General features: G+C 36.3%; 1 protein-coding gene across 6 annotated transcripts in view; it reads right to left on the bottom strand.

Annotated features, from left to right (window-relative positions):
• The window catches only part of LOC107599926 (SH3 and multiple ankyrin repeat domains protein 3-like), a 78,058-nt gene that overhangs the window by 23,340 nt on the left and 39,894 nt on the right, over nucleotides 1-14,824 (bottom strand). For all 6 annotated transcript variants that reach the window (XR_001610718.1, XM_016291662.1, XM_016291672.1 and 3 more), the window contains one exon: nucleotides 3,875-3,950. Coding sequence is in view for 5 of the 6 variants with exons in the window: in XM_016291662.1 (XP_016147148.1) it covers nucleotides 3,875-3,950 (76 nt within the window). In the remaining variant the exon portion in view is untranslated. The remainder of the gene's footprint in view (nucleotides 1-3,874; nucleotides 3,951-14,824) is intronic.

Raw genomic sequence — 14,824 nt, 5'->3', positions numbered from 1 at the left:
CCAGGGGGGGCCCGGGGGGGGGGGGGGGACAGTACGTATGCAACAATACAGTTAACCCACGGTTCAGTAAATACCTTTGTTTATAGCCAGCTTGGAGAGAAATAAAACGCAAAAAAAAATTGGGTTTGTTGAACTCTTCATCTTTTTCTGTTGCTTGTTTTGAATACTTCACGTGGACAGAGGCGTCACCAGGTTTTTTGCGTAGTTTAGAGTGACTAATCGTACCAGCGTACTTTGAGGTTAAAATGCGTATACGCTATGCAAAATGCGCACAGGTTGGCAGGTCTGCATTATGTCTGGTGGAAATCCAATACAGGTCACCATCCAAATAACAGCATTCCTACAATAAAGCATCGAGGTGGTAATATCCTGTTATGGGGGAGTTTCTCTGCAGCAGGGACTGGAGCACTTATCAGGATAGAAGGAAAAATGGATGGGGCAAAATACCATCAAATTCTTGAGGAAAATCTGCTGCCCTCTGCGAGAAAGTTGTCAGTGGGAAGAAGGTTTACCTTCCAACATGACAATGACCCAAAGCACACAGCAAAACTGAGCACAGAGTGGTTGAAGGAGAAAAAGGTGAATGTCCTTGCATGGCCCAGTCAGAGCCTGGACTTAAACCTCACTGAGAATCTGTGGAATGACTTGAAGACTGCAGTCCACAAATGCTCACCATCAAATTTAACTGAACTTGAGCAGTTCTGCAAAGAAGAGTGGGCAAATATTGCAAAGTCTAGATGTGCAAAGTTAGTAGAGACAAATACCGCAGACTAAAGGCTGTAATCAAAGCAAAAGCTGGTTCAACAAAATACTGACACAAGGGGGTGATCCTTTTTCCAACTCAGTGATTGTTTTTTTTCTTTCCCTGACATGTTGGTATTATATCTTTCACTTGAATGTTATAAGTTGCACTGAGTAAATACAGCTGAATAAAACAAAAACTGTGTCCGTCTTCATTTCAGGCTGCAAAGCAACAAAATGTGATTATTTTAAAGGGGGGCTTTCTATAGCAACTGTATATATATATATATATAATATATATATAGTGACATAATGGCTGCCTCCCCCTAATTATCATCGACACCCCGTCTTTTTAATCGCCACCCTTCACCAGGTTCCTGACAGAAGCCACCGCCGCCTCTCACGCCCGGGCCACAATTTATTTTAATTTTCTGTTAAATAAAAGCCTCTCTGAGGCTTGACGCCACACTCACTGTGTCTGTCGTTTGCTCCTCCCACCACAATATATACATATGTGTGTGTACATTGTCTGGGTTGGTTCATGCCTTATGTAATTTTTCAATTATATAAACGCATTAAACATTTCAAATATTTGTTGTAAACTTACAAAAGCCCTCACAGCCAAGTTCAGCTAATCTAGCGCCTAATGATAAGATAATGAAGTGTGAAAATGAATATAATGGCCATTAGACCTCAGGAAGAAGGTTTCCTGTAGCGCTGACTTCTTGTCAATGTAGTGCACACGACTCCCTAAAATGATCTCCTGAGCCGAGGAGAACGTGCATGAGTGTGTTAGCTCCACTTTTTCCCATGTCAATGAAGATACACCTCTGTACGGCGACTGACATTCACATATAATGAACAATTGTGAGAAGAGTGAAGAGGGAGTTGACAGCACACATTTGAACTTCAGCCAGTTAATGTGTGCTTTGTGTCTGTGAGCTAGCTTTTCACAGCTAGGCCAATGTGTGCTAACTCGTGCTGAATTAACAGACTTAGCGGAACATAGTTTGGCATACTTACATGCTAACATTTACAGTTTAAATCTATTATTATAGCTGAATGTAGTTTGGCACTGATGTGCTAATATATACAATATTAAAAATACTTAATATCATATCTGTTAATAGATTTAATGTAGTTCACATGCTAACATTTAACTGATTAGCAGACTTCTCATATTAGCTGAACAGTTTGGCGTACTCACATGCTAATATTTGCATTTTAAATGTAATAGTAGATTTACAATTAATTTGATTTTAAACTTAAAACTTAAAAAGTAAGTACAGTGTAGCTTAAAAGTACAGTGAATTTGGAGTTCCATCTTGGCAACTTCCAACAGTTTAATCACTGTTAGTCTAAACGCATCTTGAGTTAGGAGCCCCTACAGAGGATTTCAGTAAAGTGATGGTCATTCATTCATATCTGATGATTTTAACATCATTTGTCTTGTATGTTTCGAGTCCACTTCAGAAGGTAATTGATTTTACTGGGTGCAGTTCTTTAGCGCTGATGTTCTAGACCTGTTTGCTGTTGTTGAATGGAGTGAGAAGTATCAGTTTGACAGAGAGACTCCAGTAATGAATCCTCTCTGGTTCTCTCTCTCACTCGATTCCACAAATATGCATCCCATCTCATCAATCAGTCTTTAATTTCCAAAATATATTACACATGCAGAATCAACAGAATTACAATCGCAGTAACAAAAACTAGCTTATGTGTTGCGGTCACACTAGGCAGAACTAGTAGAATCTCCAAAATTAAATATGCACTAGTCTGATTAAGGTCTATAGCTGCAGAGAGTTCAAACATGATGATTTTTTTTGTTTTTTTCAACATGATGAACTCTGACCTGCAACTTTGTACAGTGGAAAGACGTTTTACGTCTTCATTTGGCTTCTTGGGTGTAAATCAAATAATTTAGACAGTTTTGCAACAATATAAGTTTACAATATACAAACCTTTACTACTTTTGTAGTATAGAAACTTATAACGAAAAGCTGTTTGTGCAATGTTGTGAGAAATTGTAGTAGATACCAAAATGTATTAATTTTGAATAAAGTAAATGCATAAAATAATATTATAAAATGATGTATAAAATATAGAAAATACATTTATTTTGTTATTTATTATATTAAAGCATATGACATCATATCTTGTTGCTCATATTTATTGGTGAGACAGAATTAACTGCATTCATATAATCTAATTTGACCGTCCCTTGAGAAACAGATATTATTCACAAATAGCTTTGCATATCCAATTACACTGTAACATTGCGCATAATGTAAAACATGACATCTTCTTTAATAGCATGCGCTGACTGTTTTTTATTACACTCAGCTGTAAAATGTAATGTAGTTCTCCGTTCTCAAGGGAATCGAGTACTTAAGCATTTATTTTTTACTCTAAAACAAACAGAAACAAAAAGAAATATGTTGCATGCAATCAAATGTGAAATGAGGACTAAATGTGTGTTTAAATTAAAAGCAAATGTGACCCCTGACCACAAAACCAGTCTTAAGTCGCTGGGGTATATTTCTAGCAATAGCCAAAAATACATTGTATGGGTCAAAATTATCGATTTTTCTTTTATGCCAAAAATCATTAGGATATTAAGTAAAGATCATGTTCCATGAAGATATTTTGTAAATTTTCTACCATAAATATATCAAAACTTAATTTTTTATTAGTAATATGCATTGCTAAGAACTTCCTTTGGACAACTTTAAAGGCGATTTTCTCAGTATTTTGATTTTTTTTGCACCGTCATATTACAGATTTTCAAATAGTTATATCTCGGCCAAATATTGTCCTACCCTAACATACATAATAAAGAATTATTGATGTAATCATACATCAAAGGAAAGCTTATTTATTCAGCTTTCAGATTATGTATAAATATCAATTTCAAAAAATTTACCCTTATGACTGGTTTTGTGGGCCAGGGTCACAAATATGAGCGGCAAAAAACAAAAACATGAGGCAATGTGTGTTCACAACCTCTATCCTCTAGATGGCAGTAGAGACTCAATACTTCAAATAACAGACTTCACAGGTTAGGCTTGAACTACTGATAACCAAAATGCCCATATTATTATTTATGCATGCACACATACTCTACATACATTACCTATATGAGGTAAAGTTGTCATAGGAGCCCACAGTGTAATGTCTGAACAGCCTCTTGTTTCGGTCCTCTCTCGTCTCTGAAAGACAAATATGACACAAATTGACATTAATCATCGTAACTACCATATTTATCATTTTCAATGCCGTTAATCATATTTGCATTGCATTTCAGAGCTGATCACATGTCTCTAATCAGCCGTCTGTGACAATGTGGGTGTCTGTTTATGTGCAAAAATGCAGAAAATCTTAATTAAATGCACAGGCAAGGTCAACTGTATATTTGTGTGTGTGTGTGTGTATGTGTGTGAGGGAATGTGGTCTCGTTAATCCAGTCAGAGGTTCTGGCTAATAGGGCTGGTGTCTCAAGCAGGACTAGATTTATGTGATTGGACTTTGGGCTGGAAATCAATGCACTGCTCCCCTACAGAAGACCAATCTTCTGACACACATATACACATATTCACGTTCATACACAAACACACCCCAAGAATCTTACAAATAATGAATCTTACAAACATTTTCTGGCAAGAACAAACAGTCAAACACATGCATTTCTTTCCGTGATACATTAGAAATTGTGTTAGAGCGCTTATTGAATTACACTTTGCTCTCAGTGTTATTGAATTCAACATGTCTTCCTCTCTGTCTCCCCCTTTTCTTAATAAACTCAGTGACCCACGTGCTCTGGTCTGATTACTAATGCATATTTCCTGTCTTTTTCTTCCGTCCCCTGTCTCCTTCCTGTGTCACACTCTAGTATTCCTTCTGTACATGTCTGCTCTTCTTCAGTCCTCTCTTCATGTGACAGTCTGCGAAGTGCCACGAGTGTGTTTAAAGGAGTCATATTATGATAAATGAAAGTTTTGAAATAAACAGGTTCGGTGTACTATGACAACATACTGTACAACTCAACTTTCTTTCAGCCCAAAAAAGGAATGGCAGATGAATATTGTATTATATTACGTACAACCGCATACATTTATACTGACCACATTTTTGGTGATGTTTACAGTTAGGTAAAAAGGTGAAAGCTGGATATATACTAATACTTATAGATACAGTTCAAACTAATAATACGAGTAAAATGTGGTTTGCTACCCAACATTATTACCCCTATGTTGCATATGACTTGCTCTACTTCTGACAAGAGACAAAAGGATCAGAGAGAGATGATGAAAAATGGTCATGAAAAACTAAATTATAACTGCAATTGGTGCAGAAAAAACTATATTATAAACTAAAATGATGAAGAAAATTTGACCTACAATATCTGAAATTAAACATACAGTAAATCTGAAGAAATAAATGTATATAAATGTATATAAAAGAGAGAGAGAGAGAGAGAGAGAGAGAGAGAGAGAGAGAAAAGCGAGAGTTACATCTACTGACTCTGTGTCCTACTCTGTCACCACAGAATTGAGAAGTTAAAGCATGCATTAGCATTTTAATGACTTGAAGGCAAGGAAGGACGCACAGATCAAACCCACAGGAGAGAGAAAGAGGGTGATATATAAGCACTGGTATTATTATTGCCTACAGGGATTTGAACACAGACCGAACCAAAAGCATTAAAAATTTGTCAGTAAGCTTTGCACTCTTTTGACTCTCTTGCACCAGTATGAAACCACCTAGAACATTCTACTGTACTAACCACTTATCAATGTCCTTGCAACCAACCAGCACATCCTAGCATTGCTTTGGTTTTGCACGAGTAACAACCACCAAATCGTTTCTACTGAAAATGAAAACACACTAAACATTTATATTTTTGAATGTTCATGAATAATATTTGACATCTGTTCCATTGCAAAGGTACGCTTCTTGATTATACCTATAATACATTATAAAAAATTATATACATTTTATATAACAAACTTTATGGATAAATATAAATACATAAAATATAAAAAAAATTAAAGGATTGAAAATTATACATTCTAATATAAATACACTATAAACACAATTATAAATTTATACAACTTTATACAATTATTTAAATGATAAAAATACATATTTATATATAAAAAAAACTGTATATATAAATAAATGGCTGATTACCGATATGATTATAATACAATTCAACGACAGCAAGTAAGTTACTTGAATACACACACAAAAATCTGATCTGATTTAATGCATAATGCATAATCTTTACTCATAAATAACTGCGCATGGACATGTGCATGTGTGCGTAGTTGATTACAGGGGTCCTCGCCATCTGTGTCCAGAGTAAGAAGAATAATGCAATCATTTATCATTCTTACAGAGAAAAAAAGAAAAACAGAGAGATCTCTGAGGGCTATACGCAGCAATCATCTGTCAAATGACAAACTACATGAACACACACTGTATATGAATCAATCTATTATCTGTTCAGGAATGGGATATGTTCGACCGGACCGGATCCGGAAATGAGATTAAAAGTTTGTAAAACACAGCTGAGTCACATCCATTCCAGACGGCTAAACGAACAACTAGACCATTTATTCCAATACAGTGGCCAAATGAACACAATCCCACACACACATACAACAAGACTGCCTCACTGAACTCATAGTGAGATAAAAGGGCTGTCAGAAAAATTAAGAGTAACCTGACAAACACTCTTGCATGAGAATAGAGCAAAAAACTGCAGGAAACTACACAAATCCATACAGGAGAATCAAGTCACCTTGGGAGGAATAATCAGTCAGCAGACAATGACTTCAATGGCAAATCACATACTTCGGAAGCAAAAATGACTCTCTGTAAAGCCTTGATCAGTTGAGTGACAGTCTACAAAGGTCTCAAAAGAGTCTCAAAGCTTCATCGTGGTAATCTGATGACGTGATCAATGATTGCAGCTTGTCAAAGCCCCTTAACCAATCACACTCACCCTCAGGGTCAACAGTTTAATGTGCTAAATGCTTTTGAAAAATATGCTCCTATTTTAAATGAACAGCACCATGCATGGCAGGGCCTCGGTGCCAGCGAGGGATTATGGGAACCGTCCGTATGCCACAGATGGGATGTGGACGGCCAGAACTCAAACAGATTTTGAAATGAGAGCACACTTAAAGCCTAAAGAAGTCTAATATGCAGATTTTTTTCAAATCAAAACAAATGGCAGAATAGATCTCCAGCATATGAGGCACTGTGAGGATTTCTCTGTTTTACATCAGCTGTGTGAAAGAGGCACCATGCCATCTTGAAGATTTTATCCGCTGCGGATATAAATAACTTTTTTTTTCATCCCCATCAAAACAGGAAATGACACTGATTGGACTTTTAGTTCGTTTCTCTTTGTTTCCTTGTTCCTATGTTGCTGCTTATCAGTTGTCATGGTTATACATTGTCACTAATTAGAGCACATTTGTTTTGTATTGAGTTTGTTTGCCTTTGTATTTAAGCCCTTCAGTTCTTTCCGTTCATTGTCTGGTGTTGGTTGCTTTAGTACACACTGTTGCTTCGCTACTCGTCTTTTGTGCGGTTTAATTAAAAGTTATTAAAAAAGAATTTTAATAAATTGTAAACATAAATGGAAAAATACTGTAACAGTTTTACTGTCACATTTGTTCCCAGTAGTTCTTTGCATGTTATAGCTATACCAATCATTAGGGGGCGCTCTGTATTCTGAGTTGCTCATTTGCCTAAAAGGGGGTAAAGAAGTAGCATTAGGCAGGAAGTAGTGTGCTAAGCACATGGAATGTCTTCACTTTTGCTGGTGCCCTGATTTGAGGAACAATTTGTTCTTGCTCTCAAATGTAAGTAAGGCGTTGTTTTGTATGTATGTAGAGTTTGTAAATATGCTTTCTGTTAGGGGTTAATACTAAACACGTGTTGATTGTATGTTTGTTTAAATGCAGAGGGTTCTTGTATGAGAGAGGAAACAGCACAGATATAAACAGGACCTAGACAAAAAGGGGCTAATTGTCTTCATCCAAACATCTACTCATCTTATTCTATGATCAACAAACGGATGAATCGTTTGCTGGTTCCGATTCTTTCTTGCTTCATTTAAGGACTGCTGGTCTCATATTTTCCACTTTAAAGGCAGAAAAGTGTGATATGAATGTGTGTCTCACAGTATGTCTTTAATACACATGGCTCACTGAAATGAATCAGTCTCTGTGGTCCCTCAATCTTTATGTAGCATCAAAAAGTTAGGTGTTACAATACAATTGTATAGACTAATACATACTGTATATATCAAAATAAATATAAATAAATTTAATACAGATACATATACATATATCTAAATAAATATGCATAAATGATGAATACATTAATTACAAATGATTTAAGATAAATAAATATAAAAAAAGAGCTGTCAGTAGAATTTGGAATTGACAAAGTAGGGAGACAAACACTTGTTAAGTGCATGATTGTTAATAGACCAAGTGAACATGGTTATCAGCTGATATTGCGAACCTTGGCCAAATATCAGCTGATTAATTGACCAGTAGTTGTGCTTTTGCCATATTGGTGCTGTAGTCATATCTCTGATGTTCTGCTGTGGATATCTAGTACTGAAGGGCCAGTGCTCTAAGAAGAGCTTGTGCCTTTGGCCAGACAACAGTGTCCCAGTTCACCACACTGATAGATACATTTAGCCCTTGACTCTTTACCTTTCACTGTGATCTCTCTCTGCCACTCTGAACAGACGTGTGAGTGGGGTCTGTCCTGTTCTCATCTGAAAGCCGAGTTTGCTTTCAAAAGCTATGGCCAACGGGGGCCTCCATCCTAACACACATCAGAGAGACTCACGAGGTTTAGAAAGCCAAGATGACGGTCCACGTAGACCCAAACAAAGCACACTAACTCTAACACACACACACACACACACACACACATATGGTGCAGTAAATAGGTCAGATCAATGGGGCGGCAGGTCTCTTTCCACGCTTGATCAGATTGTTCAGAAGTAGAATAGCTGCTGACGTGATTTCGCCATTACCTCACGCTTACACTCTCTCCCTCCATCCTCAACACTTTTTAAAATCTCTCCTGCTTTCTCCCAGACATATCTCTATCTCTCCATGGCCTCTGACTGCCCTGCATGGAGCCGACCCACTTTTTTGCGCCGAGATGAGAGAAAGGAGTCGCTGCGTTTGAGTGTCTCTCTTACAGCAAGCAGCCCATTTCTCCCAAGTCATAAGATGAGGATTATGAATGTTGAGACCCGAGAGAGATGAATCTGGGAGACTCAGAGGGAAGTAATCTTTTCTTTCACTAAAAATATACAGCAGTGTACGTGAGCAGTAAGCAGCACTTCAGCAAAAGCTTTCCTATGTAAAGAGACTCACAGTAACACTTCAGAATAGGGAACACATTCACTATTAACTAAGAGTTTTCCCTGAACAAACTCCAAAATTGCTGCTTATAAATTGTTTATAAGGTAGTTGTTAAATTGAGGTATGGCGTAGGATTAAGGAATCTAGAATATGGTCATGCAGAATAAGGCATTAATATGTGCTTTTTGAGTACTAATAAACATGCAATATGCTAGTAATATGCATGCTAATAAGCAACTAGTAAATATAGACAATTGGACCTTAAAATAAAGTGTTACCAGACTTGCTGTACATTCGTACAGACATTCCTACATTTTTTTGTTTTCAAATGCTGATCATTTTTAATCAACCCTTCTCTGTCTCTGAAATGACTTTTCTGCTGATGTGACAATGATTGTGTGAACAGAGAAAAATATCAATCAATCAATCAATGTACAGAGTGTAAATAAACAATATTTGACCACAGTTCTGCACAAACATCATAATATATAACAAGTAGGAAATTTAAATACGTTAATCCAAAATGTATGCTAATGCAGAAAATAGGTCTATATATAAAAAAACACTCTATTTTGCATTTTATAAACAAAACAATACTACTACTATTAATAATTTTTATTTATATAACGCCTATCTAAAACTAAGCTAGTTTACAATCAGTCAGATTAATTCATAAAAAGTAATAATAATAAATCTTTATTTATAAGGCACATTTCCAAAACTCAGGGATACTTTAAAAACTTTACACTCAGATTAATTCATAAAAACTCTATTATTATGCTACTATTAATAACAGCAGCAGCAGTAACATTAATATAATAATATTAATTATTGTTTATATAGTGCTTTTCCAAAACTCAAGAATACTTAAAAAAAAAAATCTAATATTAATAATAATATATATTGTTTTTATATAGAGCCTTTACAAAACACAAGGATACTTTACAAACTTTACACAGATTATTTCAGAAAAAAAGTGTATTATTATTCAACTACCACTACTACTAATAATTTTGTTTATAATGTGCCCTTCAAAAACTCAAAGATACAATCAATCAATCAGTCTACTTCACTGTATATACAAACACTGTGTTTTTGCGTGTGTGTGTGTGTGTGTGTGTGTAGAAGTGTAACCCTGCCAAAAACCAGGACTGTGATCTCATCAAATGTATTGTCATGGTAACTCTGGAAGCATGGCAACACAATAACACACAATCACCAACAGCGGCACTGTGAGCCCTGGGAATGAGTTCTAACCTCCCAGAAATGCATCAGAGCAGACAGGCCTTCGTTAGATTGCACGCTCTCACCTTCACCCACTCGACAGTCACACCAGGCCAAACCTGTCTACCCTTCAACACATCTGATCATGTGACACACTTCATTCACTTCACTTCAGGCTGTGCAGGCACATAATCATTAGTGGTGTTTGATAAGGCCAGCATCACTATTACCACTGCTGAAGCCATATCTAGCCATACCAGCATATCGAAGAACCCACAATGTAAAATGTGTTTTTCAAAGCTATAATGAAACAAATATTATTGTAGTATGTTTTATAAGAACAATATTTAAGAACAATATTTAATTCAATGTTACTTGCTGTTTCTTGTAATTAATTGCAAAATTTACTAGCAGTTTCTGAGTGAAAATTATTTGTACACCTTATTTTTTTCCTCTTGATTTTGCAGCCATGCAGAACACCCTAACAACCTTAAAATGACTTAGCAAGCACTCGAAACACCCTAGCAACCACATTGCAGTACAAATACAGTTGACTCTGTTATAAAACATTCCTTCCAGGATAAAGCAAGGTTAAACATATACATCCATATTCAGACTATACCGGTAACTATCTCTGAGTAGTATGCAAAACACACATGTAAAAATCACATTTAACCTGCAGAAAAGAAATTAATGAAAGCTAATTTAATGGAATACATTCCTGCTGTTATCTCACTAACTTTCCTCTCACTTACTGATATCTCTCTCTCTTTCACTCTTCCTGATTTTCTAAATGCACCTTTATTCATTTGCCAGAGGGGTTTTTTTTAAATCTAAAGTGACTTACAGTGCATTCAGGATATACATTTGATCAGAGTGATCCCTGTGAATCGAACCCATTACCATTTAACAGTTTGGGGTCAAGTAAGATTTATTTTCTAAGAAAGTAATGGTTGTATTCAGCAAGGATGCATTAAGTTCTTGAGCAGCAAATCAGCATATTAGACTAATTTCCGAAGGATCATGTGCCACTGAGGACTGGAGTAATGATGCTGTAAATTCAGCTTTGCATCACAGGAATAAATTGCATTTTCAAATATATTCAATAACAAAACAGTTATTTTAAATTGTAAAAATGTTTCACAATATTACGGTTTTACTGCATTTTTGATCAAATAAGTGCAGCCTTTGTGGTACCAGGTTGAAAAAGGGTGTTAAAACACTTGTTAGCTGTACTATGAAAGTAATTAATTTGCTCAGTAAAACAGTAAAAAAAATACCTAAAAAATGACTAATTTGAACTCAATGGATGTGCATCAGTGTGTGTGTGTGTGTGTGTGTGAGAGCGAGAGACCCTGCTGGGAGAACTGAATGTATTTACAAGGTACTGTATTTAAACACTTACATACATTATAAAATTATACAATTACAAGATGAACTAGATTTAAAAACACAAAAAGAAAACACTATGCCAGGGTGTTCTGGGTGCTTGCTAGGTTGTTTCTGTGGTCTTCTGGGTTGTTACTTACTGGCCTGAGTCAAAAGAGACCACCACTCTATGTGTAACCCTTCTTGTCCTAACCGTCCTGCTCCGAACGTGACGCGAAATCGGGCTGCCAGCATGGGAGGTGGGAACGCTTACAGGGACTACAGACTCTAGTGTCAGTTGCTAGTGCACCTGAGATCAGGGGAGTGTGATTTGCCTGCGCAGCTCTTACCAGCTGGCCTCCGTTACACTCACTCCCCTAACTCTCACTCCCATCCGGGTCACGGCACCAATGTAACTAGTGTGTAACATAGTGTGTCTCAATGATATTCTGGTCTCTCGAAATGTCTCAGGTCTCTCCTTCAGTGCAAGTCTATGGGATTTTTTTTTCGCATTTTATTGCCCACAGGTGAAAATTGTAGGTCTGATGGCTTGGAAATGTAATAGCACACCTTCAAGTGGCATGATTTCCGTTATCATTCAAGTCTGTAGCCCAAACGGTGCAGGATGTTAAACGCTACTTGTACATACTTAAATTCATAGATTTAAAATCACTAACTTAAACTATTATCAATAGTAACAGTGATGCTTACCTTAGCGAACAAAACAAATAATTCTGCGAATGACACAAGGCGGCACCATAAAAAGTTTAAACTCAGTCAATATGTGAAAACATAAAAAAGTGACTGTCATATACGTAAGAGAGACAGACAGTGAGAGGGGCCGTGAGAGTCTGCTAAAACATCAAACCAGAGAAAGAAGAAAAAAAAAAACAGAGGGAGTTTCTGCACCCAAACCCATAAATGAGACTAAAAATAGAAACAGAACTATTTGGGTGATTCAGAAGGATGAGTCATCGACTGAGGCAGGGGCGGAGAGAGAGAGAGAGAGTCTGTGTGAGTCTGTAGGTGTTTACGGATTCCAGACATGTCCTCCAGATCCCGCTGCACACTGCAGCAGTGCTGATGGAAATTCCAATGTGTTGGTAAGTGTGTATAAATGCAGTATACACTAGCTGAACAGCATTCTAAATAGTGTGCGGGTATTCTGAACCATATAAGAACCATAGGACAGGAATAATTCCTTGAAGAGCAGCACACAGATGGTCTGCTAAGAAGAGTGTGGTTGGAAGTCCTTTAAATAAGACTATTTTCTGAGGTGACCTGCTGAGCTAAAAGTTAAATCAAGTCTACACTCAAAATAAGTATTCTACTCTTTTACTCTTTATTTCAGTTTACATATATTTAGGTTAATTAGTTTATTAAAATGAATGCCTAAAGACTTCAAGTTAATGAAATAATTAATTTAATTAAGTAAAAGATGAAATGCCATGATGAGTGCATGTATTTATTGTAATTTCATGTGGTGGAGTCTTTCCGGTGTAGGCATGATGTAAAACTAAAACTATTAAAACATTTTTGTTAATTGAAATGAAGCTGAAATAAAATACAATATAAATAGATGAAAAAATAAAACTCAATAAAAAGTTAGAAATGTTGCCTGGGCAACTAACTGAAATAAGCTCATGCACTAAAACTGGAAATAAAGAAACACTAAAATTAAACAGACACTAAAACAAAAACTGAAATAAAACCAAATTAAATCTAAACAGTAAAAAACTATTTTTAAAATGACAAGAGTACATTAGAAATTACAAAATATTTTAACAAATTTAAATGAAAACTGAAAATATAATGATAAAAGCTCATTCAAAATATTAATAAAAGCTAGTAATAAAAATATAGATATAGATAGATAACACTGGGGGTGGTGCATACTGAACAGCCCCTCCCCTTTTTAAATAATCAATAGTGTTTAGTTTCCGTAACAGCCATGAATAATAATTGGTCAATTGCTAGTCCTAAGAAAAGGGAGGGATAATGTCCTTCAAGAAAGAATTTCACTGGATGAAAATGAGGATTACTATTTAAAAGTACAGTTTAAAATGTAAAGTTTAAAAGTACAGAAGCATATAGATGATCTCAACACATGCACTAAAAACCACACATTATTCTACTATACTGGAAGATTTAGGTAAAAATGTTAAATAAATATACTGTTAAATATATGCCTAATTACAAAAAACATACACTTAATTCAAATAAATATGCTAATCTTCTAACCTACAGAACTCTAATCTAAGTACTGAGGTCAACTACAGAGAATGAGGGATGAAAAGAAGCAAAGAAGAAAAGAGACAGAGGATGAGAGAGCTCAAGAGAATGAGATTGATGTCACTCGAGTCACGACAAATCTGAATGAACATTAGTTCAGGCTTCAGAATATGATATGCATGACCGAAATCACTTCAGTAATCGATGCTAAATCTCACACACACACACACACACACACACACACACACACACACACACACACACACAAAACAATCCCAAGCTTAAAATCACACACATTTGTGGACATGCACAAGTAAATACACATGCATATTTGTGTGTAACACACTCTCTCACACACACACACACACACACACACACACACACACACACACACACACACAGTCAGAGCACATAAAGGGATTTGTTTGGGTAAGTTAATTGTACACAGCGCTGTCTTCATCGCTTCACTGAGGCGAAACATATTGCCTCCACTGTCAAAGAGCTTTCATCTGTTATTGCTGGATAAACACTAACACAAGAGACACACACACACGCTCATTTTCACTCTTGCGGGTCTTGATAGAGATGGACAGATGACAGGTCTGTCTTCACACATTGTTTAATTGACCGATAGCTTGTGACGAGTGTCTGGACAATGACACAGCAACACACTCTCATAAGCAGCATTATGCAATTCTATTACAGACAGCCTAGTGTTACCAGCTTTAGAGCAGAGATACTAGAGATTGGAGAGTGCAGATGTAGACACACACACACACACACACACACACACACACACACCACACAGCGTCTCTCACACACAGAGGCGCGATACATCTCTGCACTCGTCCCGA

This window comes from Sinocyclocheilus grahami, unplaced genomic scaffold (genome assembly GCF_001515645.1).
Source record: "Sinocyclocheilus grahami isolate Dianchi unplaced genomic scaffold, SAMN03320097.WGS_v1.1 scaffold14.1, whole genome shotgun sequence".
Classification (NCBI taxonomy): Eukaryota; Metazoa; Chordata; class Actinopteri; order Cypriniformes; family Cyprinidae; genus Sinocyclocheilus; species Sinocyclocheilus grahami.
The sequence above is the reverse complement of the archived record's forward strand: the minus strand, read 5'-3'. Positions and strand labels throughout refer to the sequence as shown.